General features: G+C 28.9%; 7 protein-coding genes across 23 annotated transcripts; 3 read left to right on the forward strand and 4 right to left on the reverse strand.

Annotated features, from left to right (window-relative positions):
• Positions 1–68: 68 nt before the first annotated feature.
• LOC117208781 (ATP-dependent DNA helicase DDX11) lies at positions 69–9,393 on the reverse strand. Of its 5 annotated transcripts, none has more exons than XR_004487771.1 (8): positions 8,384–9,175; positions 7,829–8,305; positions 7,163–7,704; positions 6,825–7,048; positions 6,541–6,720; positions 6,249–6,464; positions 257–452; positions 69–136 (listed from the first exon to the last, which is right to left on the reverse strand). XR_004487771.1 is itself a non-coding variant. In XM_033450136.1 (8 exons), exons 2-8 carry the CDS (start codon positions 8,929–8,931, stop codon positions 5,892–5,894), a joined length of 2,439 nt encoding a protein of 812 aa, XP_033306027.1. In that variant the 5' UTR covers positions 8,932–8,970; positions 9,273–9,393; the 3' UTR covers positions 4,983–5,891. The 5 variants fall into 5 exon arrangements, 2 of the variants coding, with proteins under 2 accessions (XP_033306027.1, XP_033306026.1); XR_004487773.1 differs by having other exon boundaries at positions 6,249–6,387; positions 8,384–9,174; XM_033450136.1 differs by lacking the exons at positions 69–136; positions 257–452 and adding exons at positions 4,983–6,143; positions 9,273–9,393 and having other exon boundaries at positions 8,384–8,970.
• On the forward strand, positions 3,753–5,786 carry LOC117208787 (aldose 1-epimerase-like). Its single transcript, XM_033450144.1, has 9 exons — positions 3,753–3,932; positions 4,038–4,217; positions 4,295–4,443; positions 4,519–4,746; positions 4,800–4,964; positions 5,022–5,122; positions 5,191–5,296; positions 5,378–5,584; positions 5,678–5,786. The coding sequence occupies exons 1-9, from the start codon at positions 3,851–3,853 to the stop codon at positions 5,768–5,770; spliced, it is 1,311 nt and encodes a 436-aa protein (XP_033306035.1). The 5' UTR covers positions 3,753–3,850; the 3' UTR covers positions 5,771–5,786.
• LOC117208784 (probable palmitoyltransferase ZDHHC24) lies at positions 9,325–11,309 on the forward strand. Of its 3 annotated transcripts, none has more exons than XM_033450138.1 (2): positions 9,325–9,456; positions 9,522–11,309. In XM_033450138.1, the coding sequence occupies exon 2, from the start codon at positions 9,645–9,647 to the stop codon at positions 10,500–10,502; it is 858 nt and encodes a 285-aa protein (XP_033306029.1). In that variant the 5' UTR covers positions 9,325–9,456; positions 9,522–9,644; the 3' UTR covers positions 10,503–11,309. The 3 variants fall into 3 exon arrangements, with proteins under 3 accessions (XP_033306029.1, XP_033306030.1, XP_033306031.1); XM_033450139.1 differs by having other exon boundaries at positions 9,328–9,456; positions 9,507–11,309; XM_033450140.1 differs by having other exon boundaries at positions 9,347–9,456; positions 9,537–11,309.
• LOC117208782 (sulfhydryl oxidase 1-like) lies at positions 10,845–13,864 on the reverse strand. Its single transcript, XM_033450137.1, has 3 exons — positions 13,498–13,864; positions 12,918–13,170; positions 10,845–12,833 (listed from the first exon to the last, which is right to left on the reverse strand). The coding sequence occupies exons 1-3, from the start codon at positions 13,775–13,777 to the stop codon at positions 11,423–11,425; spliced, it is 1,944 nt and encodes a 647-aa protein (XP_033306028.1). The 5' UTR covers positions 13,778–13,864; the 3' UTR covers positions 10,845–11,422.
• Positions 13,865–14,353: 489 nt separating this feature from the next.
• LOC117208796 (transformer-2 protein homolog beta) lies at positions 14,354–18,271 on the reverse strand. Of its 6 annotated transcripts, none has more exons than XM_033450163.1 (5): positions 18,119–18,271; positions 17,135–17,641; positions 16,610–16,824; positions 16,431–16,522; positions 14,354–14,939 (listed from the first exon to the last, which is right to left on the reverse strand). In XM_033450163.1, the coding sequence occupies exons 1-5, from the start codon at positions 18,131–18,133 to the stop codon at positions 14,914–14,916; spliced, it is 855 nt and encodes a 284-aa protein (XP_033306054.1). In that variant the 5' UTR covers positions 18,134–18,271; the 3' UTR covers positions 14,354–14,913. The 6 variants fall into 6 exon arrangements, with proteins under 6 accessions (XP_033306054.1, XP_033306057.1, XP_033306053.1 ...); XM_033450166.1 differs by having other exon boundaries at positions 14,354–15,574; XM_033450162.1 differs by having other exon boundaries at positions 16,431–16,525.
• A 619-nt stretch (positions 18,272–18,890) lies between these two features.
• LOC117208751 (interferon-inducible double-stranded RNA-dependent protein kinase activator A homolog) lies at positions 18,891–27,804 on the forward strand. Of its 6 annotated transcripts, none has more exons than XM_033450063.1 (8): positions 18,891–19,092; positions 19,315–19,409; positions 19,870–20,194; positions 20,528–20,648; positions 20,734–21,028; positions 21,488–21,637; positions 21,763–21,874; positions 23,292–23,705. In XM_033450063.1, the coding sequence occupies exons 2-8, from the start codon at positions 19,398–19,400 to the stop codon at positions 23,426–23,428; spliced, it is 1,152 nt and encodes a 383-aa protein (XP_033305954.1). In that variant the 5' UTR covers positions 18,891–19,092; positions 19,315–19,397; the 3' UTR covers positions 23,429–23,705. The 6 variants fall into 6 exon arrangements, with proteins under 6 accessions (XP_033305954.1, XP_033305957.1, XP_033305955.1 ...); XM_033450062.1 differs by having other exon boundaries at positions 18,893–19,092; positions 20,513–20,648; XM_033450066.1 differs by lacking the exon at positions 21,488–21,637.
• LOC117208752 (5-formyltetrahydrofolate cyclo-ligase) lies at positions 21,918–23,283 on the reverse strand. Its single transcript, XM_033450067.1, has 4 exons — positions 22,805–23,283; positions 22,444–22,699; positions 22,268–22,315; positions 21,918–22,188 (listed from the first exon to the last, which is right to left on the reverse strand). The coding sequence occupies exons 1-4, from the start codon at positions 22,913–22,915 to the stop codon at positions 22,016–22,018; spliced, it is 588 nt and encodes a 195-aa protein (XP_033305958.1). The 5' UTR covers positions 22,916–23,283; the 3' UTR covers positions 21,918–22,015.
• Positions 27,805–27,953: the final 149 nt, after the last annotated feature.

The raw sequence follows: 27,953 nt of genomic DNA on the forward strand, positions 1-27,953 counted from the left end.
TGTAGAAATAGTATAATTACCAAGATGACAAATTTGCATTGATCATTCTGTACTACACAATGTTTTTAAATCATATTTTATGTATTATAAATGTTTTATTCATACATTCCGCACATCCTGCATCTGCTGTTAGCATCTAGCATACAAATATCATATATTTCTATTATTTGCATGAGTACTTGAAAAACTTTGGAAAAGGATAAATATTTTAATTCAAATACTCTGAAAAAACGTATATAAAATCGTATATACATACTTGTTATATTATACAATTTAAAATATTAGCTCCTTTTTCAGAATATTAAAGATTGAATTCTATACATTTATTTGTTTGTCTAATACCACCTTAGAGAAATGAGACTTTGTTGTTCCTTTAGTTCTACAACTGTCTGCTCATATTTATTACAAATATTAATGCTAATCATAATTTACATTCCATCAAAATTTTGTGACTGAAAAAAATAGTTAAATGTTGAAACTAATTATTGCATAACAAAATGAAACATATAATCAGGAAAACATTGATGATTACTTAATAGGATTGTTTATGATTTTTTTCAACATTACTTTATGACAATATATGTATGTATATTTGTAGAGTAATTTTATATTGTGAGCAATAGATAATAGTAACCTTTCCTAAAGTCACAGTGTTTTCCTGCATATGCTTAGGTATGAAACATAAGAAATTCATAAGAATTATAATAGATATACGTTTTCTTTTGATATTAAATTATCAGGTCTCATATATTATTTTATTAATGTTTAATCTTTATACAAGTACCATGGCACTAGATACACGTGTGAAAAGTTTGTACAGTAGCAATTTTAATGCATTTGTATGCTACTAGAATAATAGGTTTAATTTAGTATACCATGTGCAGTTAAAACAATACTTCTTTTATATATGAAAACAGTATGCATTGAAACAATTGGCATACATGTAGCAAAATGTTTGACATACTTAGTTCATTTATATAGCCATCTATTATGTGATATACTTTCAAAAAGTTTAGAACAAGGACACTCCATATACATAATCACTATTGTATATACAAGTATACATATATTGGACAGTTATTGTTTGTTTAACAATGTAATAATGATCAATACATTCCTTTATATTGGTTTCATTGTATAAAGTATGTGTATGAGTGCCCTAGAAATTATTTTGTATTTACTTAAAATGCTAATACATGATCAGAATACCAAGAGTTATGCAAATTTATTTCCTATCTTTTTTCAATCACTTGGATAGAAAATAGAAAGGAAATTAATTTATGAAACTCTCTATGATGGTTTATATTTTGCATTTCTATAATTGCTAAAACAAACTGAACTAATCTTGATTTTTACGTGTGTATGTGTTTAATTTATTGATTCTATACTAAATAACAACTAACATATGAGTTAGATTAAACTTACAAAAGGTAATCAAAACTTATTTACATGTTGCGTATGTTCTACGCTATTTTATGGTGAATCAAAATAATTCTTTTTTTTTATTCTTTGCCTCATATGAAATATTAAATATGAGAAAAAAAACAAATCTTTATTTCAAAACTTATATGTTTTTATAATGATTTCCTGAGTAATAATCAGTATTGTAGGATATGTCTCAATATATATAAAATATAGAATTAATGAAAGAGAAAAGGATAAACTTTGAAGAAGTATTTCCTGGTCATTTTTATCTTCTAATTCATTTCTTTGTATAAATAATTTCTTTTATCCACTTAAAAGTTTTTGTACTGCCTCACTAAAAAATTCTTTTCAAGATAAAACCAACCGAGTATTGAACATATATATTTAAATGTTTTTGAAATAGAAATATTGGATGCATTAAATTGGCATTTATATATATACAAATTTATTAAATGCATATAATATTATATATTTCATCTGAATCGCACTTATACTTTTTCAAAGTTCAATTTGTGAAATCTTGCATATAATTAAAATTAATTAATCGGTTGACTGAAATATTTATGATGTTATTAGAGACCTATAGAATAAATATTTCATGGATATGCCTTTCTATGTTGTACAAAGATATTCTGCGGTGCTAGTATCATGTACTTAATATGTTAAGAGAGACAAAAAAGTTGAAAATGCTTCCAAGGTAATTGAAAAATATTTAATGAAATCTTAGAATGCTAATATCAATACTTGTTTATAGTAATCGTAACTTACTTATACCGAATGTAATATTAGGCAGCTATTAATTATCAATTGTGTAATGGCATATGATTGCCAACAGTGCTAGTCTAAGCTATATTTATTTTTTATATATCATAACTTTTTTAGCTTAAAATAGAACAAATCCAGTTTTATATTTCATTAAAGATCATTTATATATTATATGTTTTGTTAATTAGACAACATGTATGAAGAAACATTCAGAATAACTACAAAAAAAATATAACTTCATATATATATATTGCCAGTAAATATATTCCCTAATTGATATGTTAAAAAATTTAATTTATACAGATAAGATGATTATTTTTAATAAATCGAATCATTTCTTTACTTAAACAATTTAGTATGACCAAATATTGTTATTCTAAACATGTTTCTTTCAATATAAACTTAAATTGTAAATATTTTCTTGTTGAAGTTACACTAAAACTGCATGCTACTTATAAATAGTAATTTGTACAATAACACCTATGACCAAGATGATAATTATGAGATGAGTGTGCTTTTAATGTACACGAAGTGTTTGCTGTGGTATTTTCTCCATTATTTGTATGTTTATTTGTTGCAAAATATATTAAGCAATTTTATTATCCTCAATTATATTTGAAGATAATTAATATTGCGGAGTTTATCGCAATTTTATCACAATTTTTAATTATTCGATATTCATGTGTGAAATTAATCTTTTGTCAGTATTTTTTTTGTAATATATAGACTTAGAGGACGTAGAATGTACTGCAACTCGTAAATCCGTAATTACTGACGATTTATTTAAATTTTAAATTACTCTGTAGTTGTAAGAATATACTAATAAGCTAAGTGCAATGTGTTCCACGTGTATTTAAGTAACAAGTGACTGCTTTGGTGTGCGCCTTAAAAAGTAATGTAATGCAGAACCCAAAGCTTGAGAAACGAATCTTTTATGTAATATAACTCTAATAACAATTGTACGAAGATGGTAGGAATTTCAAAGAATTTTCTGCGATAAAAATAGTTTGCCAAACAAAGATATTGGGCACTGCATAATCACTAATATTTATGAGAAATTCTAAAAATCAGAATGATATATGGGAAAAAGAAACATCTATCCGATTTATTATACAAAATTACAAAACAAAAAAAATGTGATTTCGTTGAAGAAATGCAATAAGATATATTATTGTCTTCGATTTTTTACTCAACAAATTTAAATGTAATAAAGCATACGAAAATTGAATGGGAAATGTATTGATGCGGTGTCTGATTTGCACTAAAAATTCATGTATTTTTCCAAGCATTGTACATTATTCTATAAATATTAATTATATAAATTATAAATAGTAACCGGAGTATATATATTACATTAAGTACTATAATTATTGTAACATTAAAGCATCACAAATTGTAGGTGATGCCTTATTATTATTAATAATAAATCATTTAAAATAAAATAAAATTCCTTGTATTACTGTATTTTTATAGTAAAAACTGCTTTTGTATATTTGAAAACCAGTAAATGATTTTCTATTGTCTAAACAAAAAAAGAATATAGTAAAATATTTTTTATTTTTTATATTTAAAAGGTGAAAATTATTGTTTTATTATAAATTTTAATATCATTTTGTTATATTCAATAATTATTGAATAAGGTATTGTCGCAATCATAATTATGCTATTAAATATGGATTTTCATGGATGTAATTGTAAAAATATAACAATTACAGAAGGAATATTTGGAGAAGTCTGGGTTGGTAAGCTGTGGTTGATATGATCTTTCTCTCTCTCTTTAGTTTATTATGTAAAATTAATGTAATTTACTTGTAATATTTAAAGTAACAATAGAATTTTGTAATCAGATAATCAAGATCAAATTTTTAATGACCCCATACCAAAGACTATAAAATCATACACTATGATAAATACTAATCGAATGGAAGTTGTTGTCATTACTTGGGGTGCTACAATTATATCTCTAAAATGTCCAGATAAATATGGACATTCTGCTGATGTTGTCCTTGGTTTTGACGATGTAAAAGGTATAATTTTAGAGTATTCATTTCTTAACATTATAATAATGAAGCTAATAGTCATTATTAAAATACAACTATTACAGGATACTCAAATCCTATAACAAACCCATTTATTGGTTGTATATTAGGCAGATGTGCAAACCGTATTAAAAATGGACATATTACTATTAGAGGTAGAGATTATGAATTAACAAAAAATGATTTTAATGGGAAACATCATTTACATGGAGGAGTAAATTGATTAGTTACATCATATAAATAATAAACAATATTATATTATATAAATAATAATCAATGCTCTCACTAGACAAATGGATTTGGGCGTAAAGTTTGGGATTCATATATTACTGGATGTTCAGTTATTATGAGTTACTTAAGTCAAGATGGTGAAGAAGGGTATCCAGGTGCAGTGTTAACTACAATAAAGTTTAAGTTAACTCCAGAAAATAAGCTTGATATATGTATGAGAGCAACAACTTCAAAACCAACAATAGTGAATTTATCACATGGTTCTATGTTTAATTTAGCTGGACATGTAAGTAATATATTTTTAAATATACATTTAGTTAAATGTGTAAAATGTAATAGGATTCTGGAGAATCTGAGTTACGAAAACATAAAGTACTATTCAATTGTGATCGTTGGACATTTGCGGATTACACAGATCCAGTTCCAACAGGTGCTATACGTGGTGTAGGTGGAACAGTGATGGACTTTCGAATACCTCGAATTTTAGGAGAATACATGGAGAAGGTATAAAATAACTGCATATTTTAAAGATATTGAACTCTTTCCTTTAATTATTGCTAGGTTCCACCTGGAGAAGGTTTCGATCATAATTTATGTGTTACAAAAGGTGGACAATCTGGTAGTTCATTTGTTGCCAAAGTATGGCATGTAAAAAGTGGACGGTATATATAAACAAATATATTAGTTGTTTATTGAGTAATACAGTTGTTTTAAATATATTGGTGTTTAGTGCTTTAGAAATTTATTCAGACCAATGTGGGGTACAGTTCTACACTGGAGGCCGTTTGCCACCTTATACTATTCCAGAATTTTTATCTAGTTATGATTTATTAGAAGTAAATCAATGTTTTAATTATCAACAACATGTTATTTATGTAAGTAATAACTTGTATATCATAAATTTGATTCGACTATAGGACATTGAAGAAGCCGAAGAAATTGGTGAAGTTTATAAAAATGATCATGAAGATGAGGAAGAAGAAATAAAAGTTGAAAAACATTATAAAAAAGTAACGACTGTACCTAAAAAGATAGAATTTATCTTAGGAAAACATGGAGCTCATTATAAAAAGTACTGTGCTTTTAGTATTCAACCACAAAATTATCCTAATGCAATATATTATGTAAGTATTTCTTATGTACATATAAATGATGATAGCACTTTGGCTTTTTTAGTAAAGTTATAAAGATTGACATAATAGATGAATTGTTTTCAGTCACATTTCCCATGTTCTATATTATATCCTGGTCAAGTTTATTATCATGATCTGACATATAAATTTGAAGTGCATCTTGCAAATTATATGTAGAAACTATATGCAGAATTTTATATCTATGTTAACAAAACTTACTTTTAATAAATGTAATAGTAACAGTAAATACATTAATAATACATATAATAATGTTCAGATATCTTTTGTTCTGTTTATGTTATTTTTTATTGGATTTAATTTTTTTTTTATTGAAAAATTTAGATATAGCACCAATTGTGCTACCAAAACTTTTATGAATGATTAATGTACGTTGAATCCACTGTGGGAGTGCTTTTATTTTATAACTATAACGTTTATCTAATAATATTACTGTTGAATAATCATTAATGTGTCGAATAGCTCGTCCAATACATTGGTTTACTGCTTTCATGCATGAATTTTCATAGAAATTTTGACCAGCATCTGATTTCTAATAAACAAAAAATAAATTGATGTACATGCATATAAATTATAAGTGGTATAAGACACTAAGTGGTTTTTCTTGCCATAATAATGAGACAAAATAAATACATACAATATTTTCGTTTAAATATTTCATCTTCTCTTGTAATTCCAATGATTGGATATTAGGATAAGGCATTCCCACAACTATAACACATCTTCCCAAATCATCAGAAAAATTTAATCCTTCGCTTAATTTTCCTCCCACCACACTAAACAATAATGATCCATTCTGTGAATTTTTTGGATTTTTTACGTGAAGCGAATATTCTTTTAAAATTTCATGTACCTATAATATATAATTTATTTTAGATTTGTATAAAAATTTTACAACAAAATTTGTAAAAAGATTATGTTATTAGTACCTGAGAAGCTGATTTAGGTTCTCGAAGAATATGTTTTTTTAAAGACAGTTTCTTAATAATACCAGAATTTTCTAAATGTTTATATATTAATTCTTCAAAATTATAGGAGGGTAAAAAGACTATAATACCAGCTGGTATGATATTACATAAATTTAATAATGCCCTCCCTAATTCATCTAACTGAAATATTTTTATTGTGAAATTTATCATATTTTCTATCATTTATTTTAATCATTGGAATTATTTATATTATTATTTAATTATTATTAAAATATCATATTTACCAATTTTGTATTTTCTCGATTTTGAAAATTAAATTCAAATTCAATACCAGTTGGGCCATGAGTTGTTATGCTACATACTATGTTTTCTTCAGGAATTACATGGTCACATGAATATGTGACAATTCTTTCAGATGAAGCACCTGCTGCTATGAATAACTGATCTGTAAATTCATTCATTGGTGCCATTGTCCCACCAGCTAATATCACAGCTCTAGCATCCCGAACTGTTAATAATTATACATATAAACAAAAATTAAAAATAAAAATACTTAATAAATTAATATGAAATATTAAAATAAAATAAAATAAAATAAATTAAATTAAATTAATCTGCATACTAATATCATGGAAGTGCGCTGCTGGATTTAATAAAAGAAATTTTATGATACTTTGTCCAACAGTTGGACCTGGAATAATAAATATGCGCCCATCACTACAGTTGCTTCGTAAACATTCTAAGAAACTTATAATTGTCATCATTGGATTATTTGAGCGATCTTCATCTAATTGAATGTCTGTGATTGTATCAAACTCTGTGCTTTTTGTCTTAATTGAATCTAAAAACTGTTTTACACCACATGTCTTTGTGTTATAATTATGAATTTTTAAATTTGTGTCATACTGTTCTATGAAACCTTGTAATTTATGATTCAGTCGAGAATTTTTAATGAATTTCAACAATTCAAACATATTTACTGTGTCAATGTTTGTCATAATTGCAAATTCTTCTATCTTATATAATTTTGGAGATGCTTCTATATTTATAACATCATCAGGATTTGATTTTATAGTAGCCCCCAAAACTGTTATAAGTTTTCTCAAACAAAAGCTCAACTGAGTTAAGCTTAGAATATTTTTTGCTGAGAATAAAGTTTGAAATCTAAAATTAATATTATTTATATTCTCAGATATATTAATAAAATGTGTAATACAATAATAATAATAATAATAATAATAATAATAACAATAATAATAATAATGATGCTCAAAATGAAATATGTTACCTGTTTTGATATTGGGAAAGTTGGCTATAACAATGCAATAAATTTCTGCCTGTAATTATAACACTATGCATATTTTCAATGGCTTCAAGTAAATTATGTGCTTCATCAATTATTAATATATTTCCTTTTAAATTTATTCCTGAACTAATTCTAGTGTTCTTATGCAATATGGTATTGTATGGCACCAGTATTAATTGACCATATGAAACAGCTTTTCTTGATGCATAATACGCACAAGTTTTAAGATTTTCTCCTTTTTGCACAATTTCTTCAATATCCCGAATCTGCATTAAGCTTTCTCTTATTAATAAATCTTGGTTTCCTGGCACAAAAGGGCAACTACTTGTCATTTTCTTTCTTTTAAGATCTTTTTCATCCTTAGCAGTTGTCTTTTTCCTTTGTAATTGCAAACAGCATTCATTTATTAAATTTAAATGTTTCAATTTTTTTACATTTTTATTAATGCAATAATTTTGCCTAAAATTATTAACAAAATTAAAAAAAGAATTAATTTATATTTTATTTCATTTTCATAACACAATACTTAAAAACCACCTGGACGTTAATGTTATTACAGATACATTTTTTGAATAAGGACTCTTTCTGAGTTCTCCTATAAATTGAGATAATTGAGAATGGGTCCTAGAGCAAAAGAAAATTTTTATATTTTCATAAATTTCTTCTTTGTCTTCATCTTCAGAACTTTCTGAATGTTCAACATCTTCTAAAAGTAATTCTTCCTCAATACTTCCCTTTTCGTTATTTGTATCAACTGAATTTTTGTCTATTTCACTTCTGTCCTTTGCAGAACTTGTTGCAAATTTAGTAGATGAATCCTTTTTCTTACTATTTACACCTTTAGTTTTTTCTTTCAGACTATTCTTTTTTTGCTCATACTGAACAATATTGTTTAATTTTGTTTGTAACGCTTGCCTTTTGCGGTTTAATTCTATTTGTTGAGTTTGTACATAAAACCAATTATCAGTGGAGTTAATATATTGTTTAATTTGTTCATCAAGTTCAGAAATTGCACTTGTCAGTTCATCTTTTTGCAGTTTTTCATAATCAAGTAACCATTTTAAAGCACCACAAATAATTGACATGGATTTACCAGTACCAGTTGGACTTTCAAAGATTCCCAACTTAGAATTTTCGAAACATTTATATAACTCTTTCATAAACTGAGTTTGTATTGGATATGGAGGGAAAGGAAAAGGAAATTCTTCTGTAGTTTCCATATTTGTAATATAAAATTAATAAGTTGCAAATTAATATGATAAGATTTTCTACTACATACTATTTATGCTACTTATGCTATTTTTATTACTTTTTTAAATATCTTCAAGTAACTAAAATACACAATAAAATAATAAAAAATAAAATTGTTTAATAAAGTATTGTTACGGGAAGTGTATTTGCGGAAAGTTACATGTAGCGTACTTACATATGCGTATATGAATGGCACTTTCAAATCAAATCACAGAAGAATGCTATGAAGTGAGTTAATATGTACATTGACTGAAGAATCAAACTTCGCGCGTATACAAAATTTACGAATAGTGATAACAGGAACAGATTTCCATGCACGCTTAAAATGACGAATTTAACAGAATGTACAATGTGATCCGGTAAATATATAATATATGAAATTAGTTAATTAAAAAAAATATTTAAAAAGATTTCAAATTTTTAGGTTATAACGAAATAGTATCACTGTAGAATAAACCAGTATTGGTGAGAAGTGTATATACATATTAAGTAGATATTATCTACTGAATAGAATCACGTGTTTAATAAAAGTATAAAATTGTTAAAAATGATAATCCGAAAAAGAATTTGGCCTCGCACTTTAAGCGACTTTTTTTCAATGACTTTTATATTAACAATTATACCAATAATATATTGGTTCCAACTATGGGTGGTTTTACCGGCAATACACGAACATGGATCATTGCCGTATATTTTGCATTTCCTTTTTGGAAATTTTATCATGTTAAACATAGTCGGGAATTTTACATATATAATATTTTGCGATACTAGCACTAGAAGAGATATTATGCCAATAAGTGCTGCAAATACTAAAGATGGTTGGAGATTGTGTGCTTCATGTGAAACTCTTGCACCTCCACGTTCATGGCATTGTCCTACATGTAATATATGTATTTTAAAGAGGGATCATCATTGTATTTTTACTGGATGTTGTATTGGTCATTATAATCACAGATACTTTATAATGTTTCTTTTATATTTATTTGTAGCGACAACATATAGTTTTTGTTACAATAATCTCTTTATTTGGAGTAAAATGCATTTTGAATTTCCTATGTCACTTATTAAAATCATTTTTCCCTTAGCAATATTCATTTTTGGATTTGATGGTTCTACAAATCAGTTTTATCTCATTCTGTATATTGTATCTGCAGTAGGAATGTTGTACACAGGAGTTCTGTGCATTTATCATTTTTGTCTAGTGCTTAATGGTAATATAGCTAATGAGAGTAATAAGAAAATACACATATATAACTTAGGTTGGAAACAAAATGTAAAGGAAGTATTAGGCAACCGATGGTACCTTACATGGACACTTCCTTATATAAAATCTCAATTACCCCATAATGGTGTAATATGGGATACATCGAATTCATGGCAATATACAGACTTTAAAAACAAATAAATATAAATTGTAAAAATTTTGTAAAGCTTATAAAAGCAAATTTGTTAAACTGATTAATTTGTATTATATACTGTATATATCACAAAGCATGTATATTTTATTACATTGATGTAATACATTTAAAAGCGTACTATTGGAATAGATTAAAAGTCAGATTATTGTTTACAATTGTACTTTGACAATTTATTATAAATATATGAACTTAATTATACATAGTAAATCAGTACTTAATTTTTATTCTTATTATAGATAAATTATACAAATTCAAGAAAATATTACAATAAATGCCTTTTAACAAAATAGTGGAAGAATTTGATTTTAATATCTACACATAAAAGTTTAATTCAGTTCATAATATATTTGTCTAAGGATTGTCGATTTTACATACATAAAGATTTAATAATTGTAATAATTTATATTAAACATAATATAATTGTACATTGGTAGGACTAGTTTTATAATTATTATTATTATATGATGTTATATAGTGAACTTAAATATCTTTTACTACATATTTTTCAATTTAATACAATAATATTAAATGTACAAATATATCGTATTTGTCAATGAATGTTAAATTGTAAAAAAGTGTCCTATGGCAAAAAAGAATAATCTCGTTATAAAATTTTATACATTAAACTTACATAATTATCACTATGTCTTTTCCACTATAATCTCAAATACAATACATTTATAACAAATAAGAATAAATACATAATATGCTTTATGAATAATGATTTTAGTCAACATCATTTGAAGAAGTAATTAAGATTGTATATCTACCAATATTATATTCTTGTAAAAAAATTGTATGATTGGAAATGATATATGTACAATATATTTATAAGCATAACTATATTTTCATAACTTTGTTATTAATTTTTTAAAGATGTAAGTTTTTTAAGTTTTATATATCTCAATTAACAAAAATAAAAATCACATTTTGCAAGTAAGCTAACGTAATGTCGTTTTCTATAAGTTCTTTTGACTGCAAATTTTATACAGACTAATATAAGTATGATAGCAGATGCAACATATAACACAACACAAATACTTATATCAAAAATTGTAAAATCCCATCCAATTTTCTTATTATTTGTATATTTACTCAATACTAGTCTTTCTTGTCTTATTTTTAACTTATTGCCATTACTATCCTTATGTGTGTTGACTGAATCATAATAATTTATTCCTTTATAACTATACTTTGTTTTAAGGTAATATAAAACATGTTCTTCATTCCAAGTACCATTTTCATATCTACAATTTGGACAATGTTCAACTGCTGGATATTGAACTTTTTTATGTTTTGGGTCTTCTGTATCATCACCTGACAGTCTTGCATTTACTTCATTATGAGCTGACCACAACCATAAGATACTGTCATTAGCATTAGACACATCAAACATTTTGTTTTTTGAAGCCATTTGGACAAAATGTTGAGCACAATCAGCACATCCAAAAAAGTTTTGTATATACCCATGCATTGCTTCTAATATTTTTCTTGGTTCACGTTCAACATCCTTATTTAGGATAGCAAAATTAACTGTCAACATATGAAACATTGTCCACAGACCACAGGGATACCCACGATATCCTTCTTTACTGCCTTTACATCCAACCCACTTTGAAGGTCCAGAGTACACAGGTGACATTTCTTCTTCTATAGATTTTACTATTTGACTAAATTCCTCCCCAGATATATTATTTCTTTTTTTAATAATATCTCTAGTGATTTCTAGAAAAATGTTACCATATCTCAGAGGAAAATAGTCTGCCAATACATTTAAATATCTTTTCAATGCATCCATTTTTTTATCTTTTATTATTTTATGTAATGGAATTTCATGAGAGATTGAATATCTTAAGGCATTTTCCAAATCAAGTTGGTATAAATGATCTCCACTTATGTCTGTACTTTCTGGCTGTGGTGTTGCTTGTAATTGTTTTGGAGTGCTAGCATTTAATTTATGATTTTCATTCTTTATTGAATGATTCTTAATAGGATTTAGCTCATGAATAGTTTCTGCTTTTGAAATCATAAATTCTTTAATTGCATTGAAAACACCTTCTCTTGTAGGTATTCTGATTTTAAGAACCTTTTGTGTCTCATTGCGAGCTAAAACTATCAGACTTGGAAAATTTGTGACTTTGTTTGTCTCACATAATAATTCATTATCAGATAATACCCTTCTTATTTGTAATGTTGTAATTTTGTGCATATCTAATATAACTTCAGCACCCAAATGTGAATCTGTCCTTTCAAATAGTAAGAAGACATATTTTATAGCGTTTGGTATAGCCTTCCAAATATTTGTAGTTTCATAATTTCTATAATATCAAAACATAACAATAATTAGCTTCTATTATTTAAAAGAGTAAATATAAAAAATAAAGAAGTATAAATTGATATACCTGTATGGTGCTATATTAGGCCATGAAATACCTCTTCCTTCTTGTTGTTCTCTTCCTAACAAATCTATTAAACTATGTCTAAGTTCATTAATATCATCATACTTCTCCATCAATAATCCTAATGACGGTGGATGTGCATTTACAGAAAAGTATTTAAGCATGGGATAATGCATAATTTCATACTCTCGACAAATTGGGTTATTATCATCATCGGCACAATCTATTGCAGCGATTACTACAATATCTTTCCATGCTAAAAATATTATTGAAATAAATTATTTGGAACATATGATTAATCTCATCTATAATACATACTTAAAGATCTTAGATAATACATATTTAGATTTGCCAAAGGTTTCTTAAAAACATACTTGCTTAATAATAATAAATTCACGATTGTTATATTTACTTAAAGTGCTTTCATAGATTATTATGATATACAGCAAATATAAAAAGCGATATGTTTTAAGAATTATATTAAGTAAGATAAGTTCATACGAATAAATAAGTTAAGCGATAGTGATACATTTTTATGTGAATTATTAATTATTTTATAATCGTTAAAATTGATTTTACTTACCGTAGATATCATTAGCAAAATCTTTCCACAACGGTGCAAATCGAAGACAGTAACCACACCAACTGTTGTAAAATTCAACTAACCAACCCTTTGTATCTTCGTAAACGGATGACTTAAAATTAGTAACGTTTAAAATAACGACATTATCACTAGTATTATACAATCCTTGTGTAGGTATTTGACTTTGATATGGTTCCTTTGCTACGGCAGCATTACAATTCACTATTATTATACTGATTAACCATAATTTCCATAACAAACTAACGTCAAAACGATCCATGTTTTCTTTTGTCAAATCGAACTTCTACTAATCACCGTCGTATACGACGTGATACTAATGTGCTACCAAGTGCTAGCAATACTTTTATCAAGATTCAATATATGTATGTATGATTTCTACATAAGGTACGTTCTCATGAAAAATATCACTAACAAAATATTGATAAGTGTCTGTGAGTACATAAATAGATACATAACTATTAGCAAGTACTAATATGTTAAATGGTTATGTCTCTATAAAAACTGATTTTGTAGGTGCAATAATATTAGTATATTGGAAGGCTTCTTTTATATTATTAACAAACTTTTTTAAGATTATGCATATTACACTATAGAAACCTTTGCAGTTATAATTCATATCAAAATGAAATGATAATTCTAAGGTTTTCTTATAAATACTCTCTAATTTATAAAACTTCATATTTCATTTTTATTACTAGTTCAAGTCATGAATTTGTTATATATTTATAATTGTTAGTTTTCATAAGATACAGATAAAAGTTCAAAAAAATTTTTGTGGATTACTAATTACCATAATTACTTATGGTTTTGGAGGTAATAAATGACAGGTAAATAATTTATATTAAAAAAACACTGTTTATTAATTGTTTCAATTCGAATTGCCGCTGCTTATTCCTATACAAAGTGAAAACAATAGGATGTTACCCTTAAGGATAAATAGGAGGTTTTAGGATGGTGGAGGGAATAAGGGCGAAGGTATATATGTTTATTTATTATATAACACCTATTTACGGATATATTATTTAACCAAATCAACTGATAAAGAATATGATCGGTATAAACCTTGGAGCAGCTTACGCTCTTCCCTACTCATAAAAGATTTCGATGCTTCTTGAACATTTTCTGAAACGTTCGACCAGTTTCACCCCCAACCACTGGCTTGTCCAGGTCGGGGGCCTGACGATCAACGATTTCTTACTGTCTTGAGGCTTGCAGTTCTTCTAGGCTTGAGACTTCTCAGCCGGTAAGGAATGCGATTCGGATCATATTCTTTGTCACAAGCGCGAAAAACCTTCGGATCTTCGAAATTCGAGCAAGACAAACATCTTCAGATATCTTGTCTTCAACTTTTCAAAACTTTCATTTTTTCAGAGTGAAACTTCAAACTTCCCTCTATCATCCAATACCTCTTGATTCAAAACCTTATAAACAAACAAACAGGTTAGAGAACTTACTTCTATTTTTAAGTTTATTTTTGTTTTGTTTCATTCTTTTCTGTATGTTTTTCGGTCTTTCCCTTTTTTTAATATTTTTCTTTTTTATATAAACATTTAGGAATACCACATTTTTTCCTGATTCATAACACATTTTAGCAGTTGTGTTAAAAAACAGAATGGCTGGAATATAATTTTTAAGCAAAATTTAAATCAAAGAAAGATAGAAACAATTATATTCCAACCTTCACATATTAGCATCATATTACAATACGTAAACCTTATCTTCATAACAATTTCCTAGGAAATGAAACATTGTGAAAATAAGGTTTTGTCTGCGTCCATTCTAACCTTACTCTTCCATGCAAAGAATATACTACACTTCTTTGCATATTAGATTATCTGATTAACTGATATTGTACGATCGTAATTTAAATGCCGTATATTAATTGCATATAATGCAGAACTAGGTAAGGTAAGAATAGTAGTAAGAATGTAGCGTTTGCATTTTTTGACCCGGTACAGTATTGTTAGAAGAAATTTGAGGTCAAAGGGTCAAGTCACACAAATGGTCTCCCAAACACCTGGCCTCTCGCATCACACTCGTGTCACTTAATATCGACCTGAAATTCATTAAGCAACAAAAACTATGATTGTTTGACCCATGTTACGGGTTACACTTAGTTACTACCGTACGATTTATCGGATGCATTCCTTGATGCTCCTGTCTTCCATTCTTGCTAATTTAACTACTTATTTGTACTTAAACATTTTTCTTGAAGTAAATATAAGCGGTCTACGAAAATATGAATCTAAATTAAGAACTTCAGTTATAAGTGAATGATTATATAAATTTCGAAATCACTTATAATTGTGTTCATATGTGTATTCTGTATATGTAAATATACAGTTTTCATTCATTAAAATATAGCTATATATATATATAACACTGAATAGGAGAACTATATTAACAGACTGTTTAATATCTTCAGTTTAGTCAAAGAAAGCTAATCTTTGTGAGAAAGCACTTCAAACAGTGAAATTTTATTGCATGCAACTCTTTAAAACATGTTAATGTTTTGTATATTAATAGTTCTGAAAATTCTGAAAATAATTTAAACTAAAATAAAAAACTTAAGTAAAACGTTAGATTTCATAGTTGATAAATATACTAATATTATTTAAAATTTTACAATAAATTCAATATTATATATTGTATATGTATATATTAGCATATGTGACTGACATTTAATTAATTTTTTATGAATAGGTTTAAAGTATTTTTATAATTTAATGTATTTTTAGGTTCATAAGTGCAAATTCTGGCGAATTATACAATATCAAATCAATGAGTTTTTGTATTTTGTTAGATCTAGTTATCTTAATTGATTAAATGCTATGTAAATATTTTTAAAGGAGACACATATCCATGTAGACTGCTTATATTAGGTCGTGTGACAGAACAAAAAGTAAACTTACGTGGTGAATAAGAGCGTGATCGAGATCTATCGTAGCGTGAGCGACGGCGATTGTAGTATGGGCTAGGTGAACGTCGATAGCTTCCTCTGTAACTACTGTTTAATGAAAGAAAAATAATAGTCTTTCTGTATTTTTGTAAGTTTCATTTAGGAATTATATCTTGAAAAATACAAACTCACTCTCGTCTTCGGGGTCCATCCCATCCTCTATCATGTAAATGTGTAGGTTTTCCCATGTAAATTCCTGGAGTTGGTGTGTGAGCTCTTTGTGTAATCGAAAAATCTACCCTTATTCTTCGACCATCAATATCCATCCCTGTGCACTGTTCTTTCGCTACTTTAGCATCTTCAGATGATTCAAAATACACAAAACAGAATCCTCTGGATCGTCCAGTCTAAAATATAAATATTTATGCATCAATATGTTATACGACTTTTAATAAAAATATGGAAAATAAATATATATAAAATTTTGTTCTGTTTGGTTTTTAGATAAAATAAAATGTAACCAGAGGCCTTTAACGTTTTACACAAACTTAATGCATGAACGTTCTAAATCTCTGGTATAATTTACTATTCCCCTTTTCTTTTTTTAATAGTTATGGGGTTGTATATGTAAACATTAATGTTAGATCTTTTCACAATTAACGTATGTTAGTATGTAAATATTATATTGTAGTTTATAAAACATTAATATTCAAGTACCTTTGCATCAATTACAACTTGTACACGTTCAACAGGCCCATATTTGGAGAAAATGTGATGTATTTGTTGTTCAGTTGTAAAAATGGAAAGTCCAAAAACACCCAAGCATCTGGAAGGACATGGATTATCTCTGTTTCCAACATGACGTCGTCTAGATGACATTGGACTCCGAGAGTGTGAACGATAAATGTTCCTATCATGTTCACGAGAGTAACGGGAACGAGAGTATGATCGAGACCTGCTTCTAGAATATCGACCACCCCTATAAGGAGAACGACTACGACTGCGACTACTACCACGGTGACCTGCACTAGCATATTTGCTACTGCGATATGACTTTCTTCCTCTTGAAACTGAACGACTTCGTGATCGTGAATATTCTTTCACTGGTCGGTGAGATTCTTTACGTTCCCGTGATTTACGTGATCTTGAATGTGAACGTGAGTCTCTTAAACCTCCATCTGCTGTTCTTGGTCTTCTAGGACTTGCACTACGACTACCACTCCGCTGGAATAAAGAATATAATTTTAGTTCTCTGCAAGTATTTTAAATTATTTGTTTCTTTTACTTTTTAAACTATAAATTCAAAAATGTTATATAGAAATGAAATAAAAAAATAATTTATATTGTAAATTAATTGAACTATATTTTGAATTTTCCGAATATTGTTAATTTTAATAATCATGGAGATTCAAACGCTTAACCTTCTAAATTATAGTTAAAACAGAATTACAATAAATTAGTTGGGTCAACAAATATATTTTATAAAAATAAAAAGGTTAATAACACCACCATCAATAAATCTGCAAATTTTTAATGGTTTAAAAGTAAAATAAGAGCATTAAAATGGTAATATAAATGTGAAACATAGTTGAACGTTGATGGATCGATAATGGCTGTGATCAGCCGCATGTCGTTACGGCCACAATATGTATAAAATTACACGTAAAAGTAATATTTAAAAAAGGCAAATGTAATATTTACCTCGATATCACTCATTATAGATCTTCAACTATGAATGAATAGGATAAATGTAGCAAAAACCGGCCAAATGTTTGGAATAGTGCACTGTAGCGTCCGTATGCAATAATGGCGTATAGTCTTTAGACCGTTTCAGCGGGTAACAGCCGGAAGTGATGATACTAGGTGGTATACAAATGCGAAACATACCAACATCCGGTGTTGCCAAGAAACGATAGTGAAAATTGAAAATGGCGGTGTATTTCTCAAAATAGCGCCAATTCAAACATAAATGATATTGTAGATTCAGTGTCCCTACAGATTGTTGTATAATGTGCAGATTTTTGTTTTTATTTCATAGTATATTAAATGAAATTTATCAAACGTATGAATTATTATTTATAAAGACATTTGACTCAAACTTCAAGGAATTTCGTTAAAATTCGCATTGTATTAATAAAACGCACTAAAATATACGAAACTATTATATTTGAATCATATATAAGTTCAAATTACAATAAATATCAAATTAAAAAGTCATTAATGGGAATTTCGGAAAAAGAAAGATTCATTATATTTTTCATTGGAATAGTATGTTTTGTATATTTATTGTATCTCCTCTTATATATGTTATGTATTATATTATATTGTATAGTTGAAAGAGAGATATTCTAGTATTTTTACATTCTAGATAAAAAAAATTTATTGTATTTTAAATACGGTAAAACGTGCATTTGTTTCTATAAAACCATACCAGTAATGCACCTGCGCAGAAAGATGCGCGTGTTTCCTGCGTCTATAAAAACTGTTCAGATTGCATACTGCGGCAGAATCAGAAACGAGGAAGATTCTCCGGTAGTCAGTAAACCATTTTTCTGTCGTCAAACGGATCAAGCTTTTTGTGAGACTTGGATCGGTCACAAAAAGCGGGATTCGCTTTTCGTATAGGAATTGGCCTGTTAAGGAGCCAGTTAATATATATAGAACGTTTGAAAATTGTGAGTAAAGGTAGTGACTTTTTAGATTTTGTGTAGCGGACGATACTGTAACCGATTGCTCTATGTTCTTCTTTATCATCGTTTTAAATAGAACTCTGTCAGTGATGAAAGTCGTCATTGGCTCCGTTCTCGGTGAAATCGCAATAAAGCTTAACCTTCGTATTTCGTTATTGAATTTTCTATGCTTTACATACTAGAATTAATCAATGAATTTTATAACAATCATGGCCGCCAGCCGGTTTTCCTACCGTTTTATACTGCATAGATCTTGTGCTCGTCGTTAAGTAGCTTACTAAAATATCAATATGGATTCACACGTTAGTAATAACTTATTATTTTATTTTTCGTTGATTGTAAGGTTATTATATAAAGGATAGATGAACAAAATATATATTAATAATATGATATGACATATTATCAGAAAGTTTGCTTTTTCACAAAGAAAATCTCCTTATGTTATGACTTTACAATAAGGGTTATTGATTTGAACATTTAGTAAATAAAAATAATTTGGATGATTTCCAATGCTTGACATCTTTCATTAATCTAAAACCCTTTGATTGTTTGTTTCATAATATGAAGTTTATGATATAGAACTTAATGGAATGATAATAAGTAATGTTTTAAAGGAAACTGTATAATTGAATGAATACACAATTTCATGTTTGATAATTGTAATATGTTATAAATAAAAGATATGATTTTATCACTTATTACGTTTTTTAAATCGAACTTTTATTAAAGATTATATATATAAAAATATGTTGTAATTTATAGATTGCAGAAATGGAGGAAATACATCAACCGCAACAGGTTGGGCCTAATATGATGGCCAGTGTAGGTGGGATTCCTAACCACTCAAATAATGTTAGTCGGCGTAATCGAGTTCGATCATCATTACACAGTTTGATGATAGGAAAACGTCCAATAAGTGAGGCCGCTCAATTGGAGATGAAATCATTGTCCAACAAAACACCAGTTTCTATTCTTCAGGAATTGCTTTCTCGTAGGGGAACGACACCAAAGTATGAGTTAATACAAGTAGAGGGTGCTATCCATGAGCCTATTTTTCGTTACCGTGTTACTGTTGCTGATGTTGTTGGTTTGTATCTAATTTTGATAATGCAATATTTATTTTTCAACTCATTGATTTAAATCAGGATAGATCCATTCTAAGATAGCAATTGAAACTAGCATTATAATATATATTTTTACTTAATTATAAGTCATAATTGTTAAATATAAGTAAACTATAACTTTGAGTTGAACACGTAGTTTCAATAGAGGTTAAGTTAATGTTTGTTTTATTTATTTTAGTATTATTTAGTGTAGTATTATAAATTTACTTTTATATAGAAATTAATTACACATTTACATTGAGCAAAAGTGTAAAATGATAAGTATCTGATGATTGAAGTAGATCCAATTGTTTCAGCAATGGGGACTGGAAAATCAAAAAAGGAGGCAAAGCATGCTGCTGCAAGGGCTGTATTGGATAAACTGTGTAGACTAAATAGTGAATCACCAGATTCTCCACTTCCAAATAATCTATCAGAGTAACAAATATATATTAACAAACATATATTTTTTGTATATAATTTTTTATATATTTATGTGTTTAATATAGTTTATTTTATACAGTTCTGAGAACTTACAAGAATTATCTGGATATGGAGAAGAAAAAATAATTACAAATCCAATTGGAGCATTACAAGAAATGTGCATGTCACGTCACTGGCCTCCACCAAAATATACAATAGAAAATGAAGAGGGCTTGCCACATGAGAGGCAATTTACAATTGTCTGTTCTGTTTTAAAATATCGGGAAGTTGGCCAAGGAAAAAGTAAGAAAGTTGCAAAAAGGCATGCAGCTCACAAAATGTGGCAAGCCTTACATTATATGAACACAGAAAACTCTAATATAGATGAAGATGAGGTAAGACTATTTTGTTTACTTATGTATATATAAAATAAATTTATTATAAAATTATAAAGTATAGTTTTATATATTTTTTATACATTTGGTATGATGCAATAATATTAAAATATTGTTTATATAAGTTGTGTATTTGTATGTGTATTGTTTTTGTTGTGTATGTGTGTGTATGTTTAGTGAAGTGGAAGCGATTTGGCACTGGAAACAGTATTATGAAATATGAGCTACCTTTCTGATCACCCTGAATCTATAACGGATAATTATTAATATTTCAATTACACATTTTATATGTGTATTTGTATTGTAAGTCATTTACACAACAGCATAATGTTTTTAACAATAACACGCTTGGATCATTTCCACTTCATTTTACTCTTAATATATGTGCAGTCATTGGAGAACTTTCTTCAATGATACGCATTTAAATAAACTCTTACGTATATTAATTGTCCGTTATAGGTTTTACAAAGAAATGCAAATGTGAATGCCCGTTATGCTGATTTGAGAGGTAGCAAAATTTCAACATTAACTACTATTCATAGCCTTAAGGTTTCACAATTTCATAAAAGTCTGAAGTCATCCACTGGTGTTAAACTTTTTGAATTACAGGTTTGTAATACAATTAATTCAAACACATTGGTTTTACTCTGTTTCAAAGTATAAAAATAAAAAAGCAATTTGATTAGATTTTTTAATTTCATTAAATTTGCTTCATTGTTTCTTTTTTGTTATAGAATACATGTTTGAATGATGGTGATGTAAATTTGGTACAGTTCTTGCAAGAAATTGCTTCAGAGCAGCAATTTGAAGTAACTTATGTTGATATTGAGGAAAAGTCTATCAGTGGTAAGTTATTCATTTTTCTTTTTGTTAAATCAAATTTCATCAATTTATATTAGTTAATGTATTTTTATATTTAACTTATTTATTAGAAAATACAGTTAAATTAAGAACATGAATACAAAACGTAAATTTTCTCATAATAAATTATTTTTCTGTAAGTACAAGATCCAAAAGTATATCATTTTCAGATGTAGGAATATCTTCACACAATTGTTCATTAAATGCCAGTGCAATTAAGTGCGGTATTTTTTGTTGTTTCTTTAAACATAAGTCCAAAAATTTATCATAATAACCCATTCCATGTCCCAAACGTTTTCCTAATTGATAATACATATTACTGTAATCTTTAAAAATTAAAGCTTTTCCAAATAATCTATACAAACTAAGCTTACTTACCATTAGCAGTAAATGCAACACCTGGTATAAGTATTAAATCTAATCCACCTAAAATATATAATTTTATAGAATATTAAATTTTGTATCTTGTTAGTTTTAATGAATTTAGAAAATATCAATAATATTATAATCTAAAATGGAGCATGATTGTATACATTAATTATTTCAGGTTTTACCAGTTTGTAATGCGTTTTCTCTAAGTTCATTAACATTTGGTTGTTTAATATTCCATTTGGTTAATGGTAGTGTTTCATAATCTTGCATCGAAAGTAGTTTAACCATTTCCATTTCTTTTCCTTTATACCTAGGAATAAATACGACCTTTTTTCTTTCAAATATATATTTTAATATTTCAATTGTGTCAATTTCATCTTTTGTGCTTAGATATAAGGAAATTCTTGTGCTTTCTCGAAACTGTGGTAGAGAACATAGCTGTGCATGCCGAAATATGTTTGTCATAAAGAGTTTCAGATAAAGATGTAACATAACCTCTTCTTTATATTATGAATACCTTGATTATTTCTTTAATATACTTACTTTATCAAATACCTTCATTGATTGTCTTTGTTTCTCTTCAGTATTAAGTTGTGTAATAATATCTTTCATTTTTTTACGTAAAGCACTTTTAGCAGATTTTATTCCAGCCATAATTTCTATCAATATGCACCTCTTACAAAAAAAGAACTCTATAAAACATGTGTATAACCTATGACATATTTATTATACATCACAATTATCTGTAATCTATATTTAGGTATTATTCATATATCTTTCTTAAAATAGTCTTTTATCTTATTTAAATGTTCAAAATTTTTAAGTTTACCAATTATCTTCATATATCAGCTATATCATATTTTATTTATCTGAATGTTCTAATACTTGCGTTGCTTTCTTTCATATTGTTCATTATAATTGGAGCATTAATTGAAGAATTATAAATAAAAAGTAATGTTTTGATTATTATTTCCATTATATCTAAATATATATGGATTAGATTAGATGAATGTTTCCCTCCTTATTACAGGTAAATGCCAGTGCCTTGTGCAGTTGTCTACCTTGCCAGTAGCAGTTTGCTATGGTTGTGGTGTTACTAGTAAAGATGCTCAAGCTAGTGCTGCTCAAAACGCTCTGGAATATCTTAAAATCATGACCAAAAAGTGAGCCAGCGCTTTGCTCCTGCCAGCTGTCACTATCAATTGTAAATCACATAATAATTTACTGTCCAAAAATCAAAATAGCAGTGCAGATTCCAAAATTTTATCAAACAATCAAGTAGCGGATAAGAGTAAAAGTCAAAAGCTCGATCACGTGGGGAACAAAAATAGATTATCAAAGCCATCCGTCAGAGCAGTAAACACTGCAATGGGGAATAAAGATGCTACATTGAGTACAATCACCACAACATCAACTGCTACAGTTTCTTCAAATAGGATGAATTCATCTATAAAAAAGAATAGTGGAAACAACGAGAATTTAAAATCTAACGAACAACTAACAAAGAATACGTCAATCGTAACTGCAAATCAATCTAGTTCTACTTTCAGTAGTGTAAGAGGTGTTACTGCAACATGTGTTGGTGGTAATGTTTCTCACGAGAGTACATCTAAGTCTAAAGATTACCCCGCTAAAAAGTTTTCCAATGAAATTGATTCAAAAATGAAGAATTATCAAATACAATCCGAATACAAAGAATCATCTGTAAACAATCAGGATTACAAAACAAGAAATAGCACAACTATGAACAACTTATCATCGAGGTTCGTAAACCAGTCGTCGGTTCAAACGTTGCACAGGGAAAACCATGGAACTGCTTCCAGTACACATCAATCTCGGCCAGCGTCACGGAACGATAACACCGCATTTGCCGTAGCTAGGAAAGCATTGGAGCAACAGAATTTTGCGTCGAAGATGACACCGATCAATTTTCCACCACTGCGTGCTCCACAGAGCATTGTGAATGTTCGCCATCCTTTTGTCACAGAAGCAAGAACCAAGCATAATGATATTGGTGGTCCAAACTCCAAATCGAAATTGAATGTAACGAGTTCTTTGCAAAGTGGTGTGAAGGATCTTGATCATAGTAGGCAAACCTTCCATAGCTATGGCACATCACAGATCGCTGGTATTCCAAATGTTCAAAATTTAAGCAATGTCACGGCGAATATGTCACCTTATGCCAGACCGGAAAGCTTCCCTCAGCCAACCGTTGCAAGTGTGCTATTTCCTGACACATCTCAGTTTCCTCAATCACCTCCATTCAGTACAACGCAAATTGGACAGCTGAATCAATATCAAACATATGATCCTGGCAGTTTTGCAACTACACCAGTGAATGTGAACCCAGTAATCCCTCAATTCTCTGCAGAGAGTTCTATTCCGTATCCGCAATACGACAATCCTCCTCAATTCGTGCAACCTAATCATTATCCGACTGCGGATATAGCGAATAGTCAGTATCAGTATCAAGCGGGTGTAGGACAACTACAAGAGTCACCAATGTTTATACAAAGCCTGCAAAGTCCTATCGCCGTAACAGATCAGTATGCTGCTTCAAATTATGCTAGAACGGTTAGGGCAGAATTGATACCACGATTGAGGAGGCCACCAAGATTTAACAAGTAAAAATGATTTTTTACACACACACACACACACGCGCGCGCGCACACACACACACACACACATGCACGTACACGCACACATTATATATATATTATACATACACAATATATTCTTGAATAAAAATTCGTAGCCGTAAATGAAGGAAGGAGGAAAACGAGGAACATAAATCGAATGATAACGGCACGAATTCATGGAATCGTATTATACCTTTCAATAGAAATGAAGAACGTCCACGTGTATCTTGCGTGCAGAAATAATCGGGAAATTTGCCAATCTACTTGGTTGAACTATCGATATGTTAAGTGGAGGAGATTTGGTAAAAGTTATTTCAATTTCTGATCCATTTTGAAATAAATTTTAACCAGTCTATGCGAATTAATGCGCGCGTGGAAGTGATAACTAGTATTTTGGCAAAATTGCACGAGATGCACGGTTAGCGTTATTAGTAGTCGTTCGAAGAAATTCTATTTGAAATGGTTTGATACGTAAATACATGTACAAAGCAGAAACGTATTACGCAGCGAAGAGAGAAGAAAAAATCATTTTGACTTGTTTCCATCATTAAATGTGACACGGCAGGGCATAATAAGTTGGCTCGATATAATTTTGTGACGTACTTTATCTAATATCATTGAAATTTGAGACAGAGAGAAAGAAGAGAAGGGGAAAAAGATGGAGAAAGAGAGAGAGAAAAAGAAAAGTTATTGCAACCAGATTGTTAAATTGTACATAAATTATAACTATTGATAAGAATAGTTTCATTTCTATAAATATATAGTATTCGCGGAAATATGGTTCTGGACAAATTTGTTTTCGGTCAATCGAAGAAAGCAAATTTGTTAGTAAATGGAGCAGAACCCATAGCCATGTTGCACATAAAAATCGATAGAAACGAAGAAAGATTTGTGAAATAAAAAGAAAAGAGAAAAGCAACTGAATTATAATTATAATAACGATAAGTCCTAGTTTTAATGAATGGTATCCTACAAGCTATACTTTGCATAGAATTAGTGGAGGTTTTCCAATATTTGCATATTACTTAGCTTACTGCTATGTTTTTAATGTGCTTCACTATTTATATATGGAATGGCGGTGTAACGATGTTCATTGCAATGCGACCGCATGCAAGGATGATTCATTTCTAATAGGAAAAAAAAAGTGGAAAGGCTAACGTTTAACATATAATGTCAAGTAACTCGCTTAATTTGAACATCGTGTCTCCATTGAACGTATGCACAGTGCAAACGTAGCTTTCGGCGATCCGAATATAATGAAGGCGATCGCGATAAAGTAACGATATAATCTTTCAGTGGTGTATGTTTTTCCTTTAGTATGGTAGCCCATAAACTCATAAGCATCACATATTAATACGCGTAAAATTAATCGTTAAGGGAAATCCTCATTAAGTACGCATTTCGTATTAAACGAAACTATATATTCGTATGTATTGAATTTTTAAATTGTCTACGTGCGTCGACGTCACCGGATAAGACATTTATACTAAACGGAAAAGAGAACAACAATATCGCGTATGAACATATATACTGTCAAGAGGATACGATCAGGAATCAAAAAGAAGAAAGAAAGGAAAAGAAGAAAAGTGAAGGTAAGACGGGAAAAAAGAGGAAAACGAAATAAAAAGAAACGGTAGACATATTGCGTGACAATGCAATTTTTAACCGTGGATCATCATCCTGTTTGTGAATAATGTGGAATACGAAAAAGAATTATTGCTTTTCCAATGAATCAAGAGAATAAGCGAGAAAACGTTCGTTGTAACATCGATCGACGGACAGTGCGAATTTTTATCTTGCGTTCGATTATTATTCCCGTGTAACAGGAATCTGTGTGTGCATACGCAATTTCGTTCAGCGATGATTTTTATCCCCGTTTATTCGCAAGAAACGAATTTCGTTGATTACCAGTGGTCTAGTACTATTATTAGATATTAGATAGAGATAAATTATATTTATGTCTCGAAAATTCGGGGATGAAAACGAATTTATTCACATACTGTCTTACTTTCCCGTATTTCTCATTGGAAAGATTAATGCGTATTGTAATTATTGTTAATTTATGAAGTATCGAATATAACAATAGGATGGAAAGTGAAATGCAAATAAAATGTGAAATTTTCCGTGTAAAAATGTCATGTATGAAATAGTGTATGCATACTGCATTAATCATCGATTCGATATAGTGGTGCAATAACAAGCCCATGGATAGCCGCGCATAACTGCGATACCTTGCCCGCGCATTCGACGTTATTGATAGTACAAAAAGTTCATTTCCTGTAAGGATAAATCGCATTGCGGGTCAGGGTACCACGGAAATGCGTAGAATTGCGTGAAAGAGAGAGAAAGAGAGAGAGAGAGAGAGAGAGAGAGCGAGCGAGCGCAAGCGCGCACGAGTAAGAGAGAGAGAGAGAGAGAAAGAGCGAGAGCGAGATAAATAATAGAAGCGAGTGAGTGAGCGAAACGATAATGTGCCTCGACGACACGAGTATCCGGAGGAGATAAAGGAAAATTAATGAAACCCTAAGCCTAAGGTGATGTCTCAAGAATTGCGACATAATTTTCTGGTTGGGCATATTTCATACATTTGGAAAATAGGCATTACTTACATGCAAAGTATAGAATGTGTATGCGTGTAAACGAAAGTACACTGCTAGATTGATACCGCAATCAGTTATTTCTTTAAGGATACAAAAAAGCGATAAGAAAGAAATGAGAGAAAACTAGAAATTCATTGTAGAAAAAACAGAAGCATTATAGAACACAGCGATTCGTTTTGCGGATCGTAATCGTTAAAACTAACGAAATTTCTTCTGAAACGCTTAATTGCTACTACGGGTGATGATAATTTTCTGTAATTATTATATTTATTTTTTTAGAATGCATACATGGAATTAGAAAATTCGTCATGTCTTCTGTTTTGACGTTCGATTCCATTTATCATGAGATATTTTTTAATTTTTTAATAATTTTTTTCCTTTTTTTTTGTTTCAAACTATAAAGCGCTGCTTCGCGTATTGAAAGTTTGACTACAGTTTCATGTGTATCCTCCA

This window comes from Bombus bifarius, unplaced genomic scaffold (genome assembly GCF_011952205.1).
Source record: "Bombus bifarius isolate JDL3187 unplaced genomic scaffold, Bbif_JDL3187 scf7180000008162, whole genome shotgun sequence".
Classification (NCBI taxonomy): domain Eukaryota; kingdom Metazoa; phylum Arthropoda; class Insecta; order Hymenoptera; family Apidae; genus Bombus; species Bombus bifarius.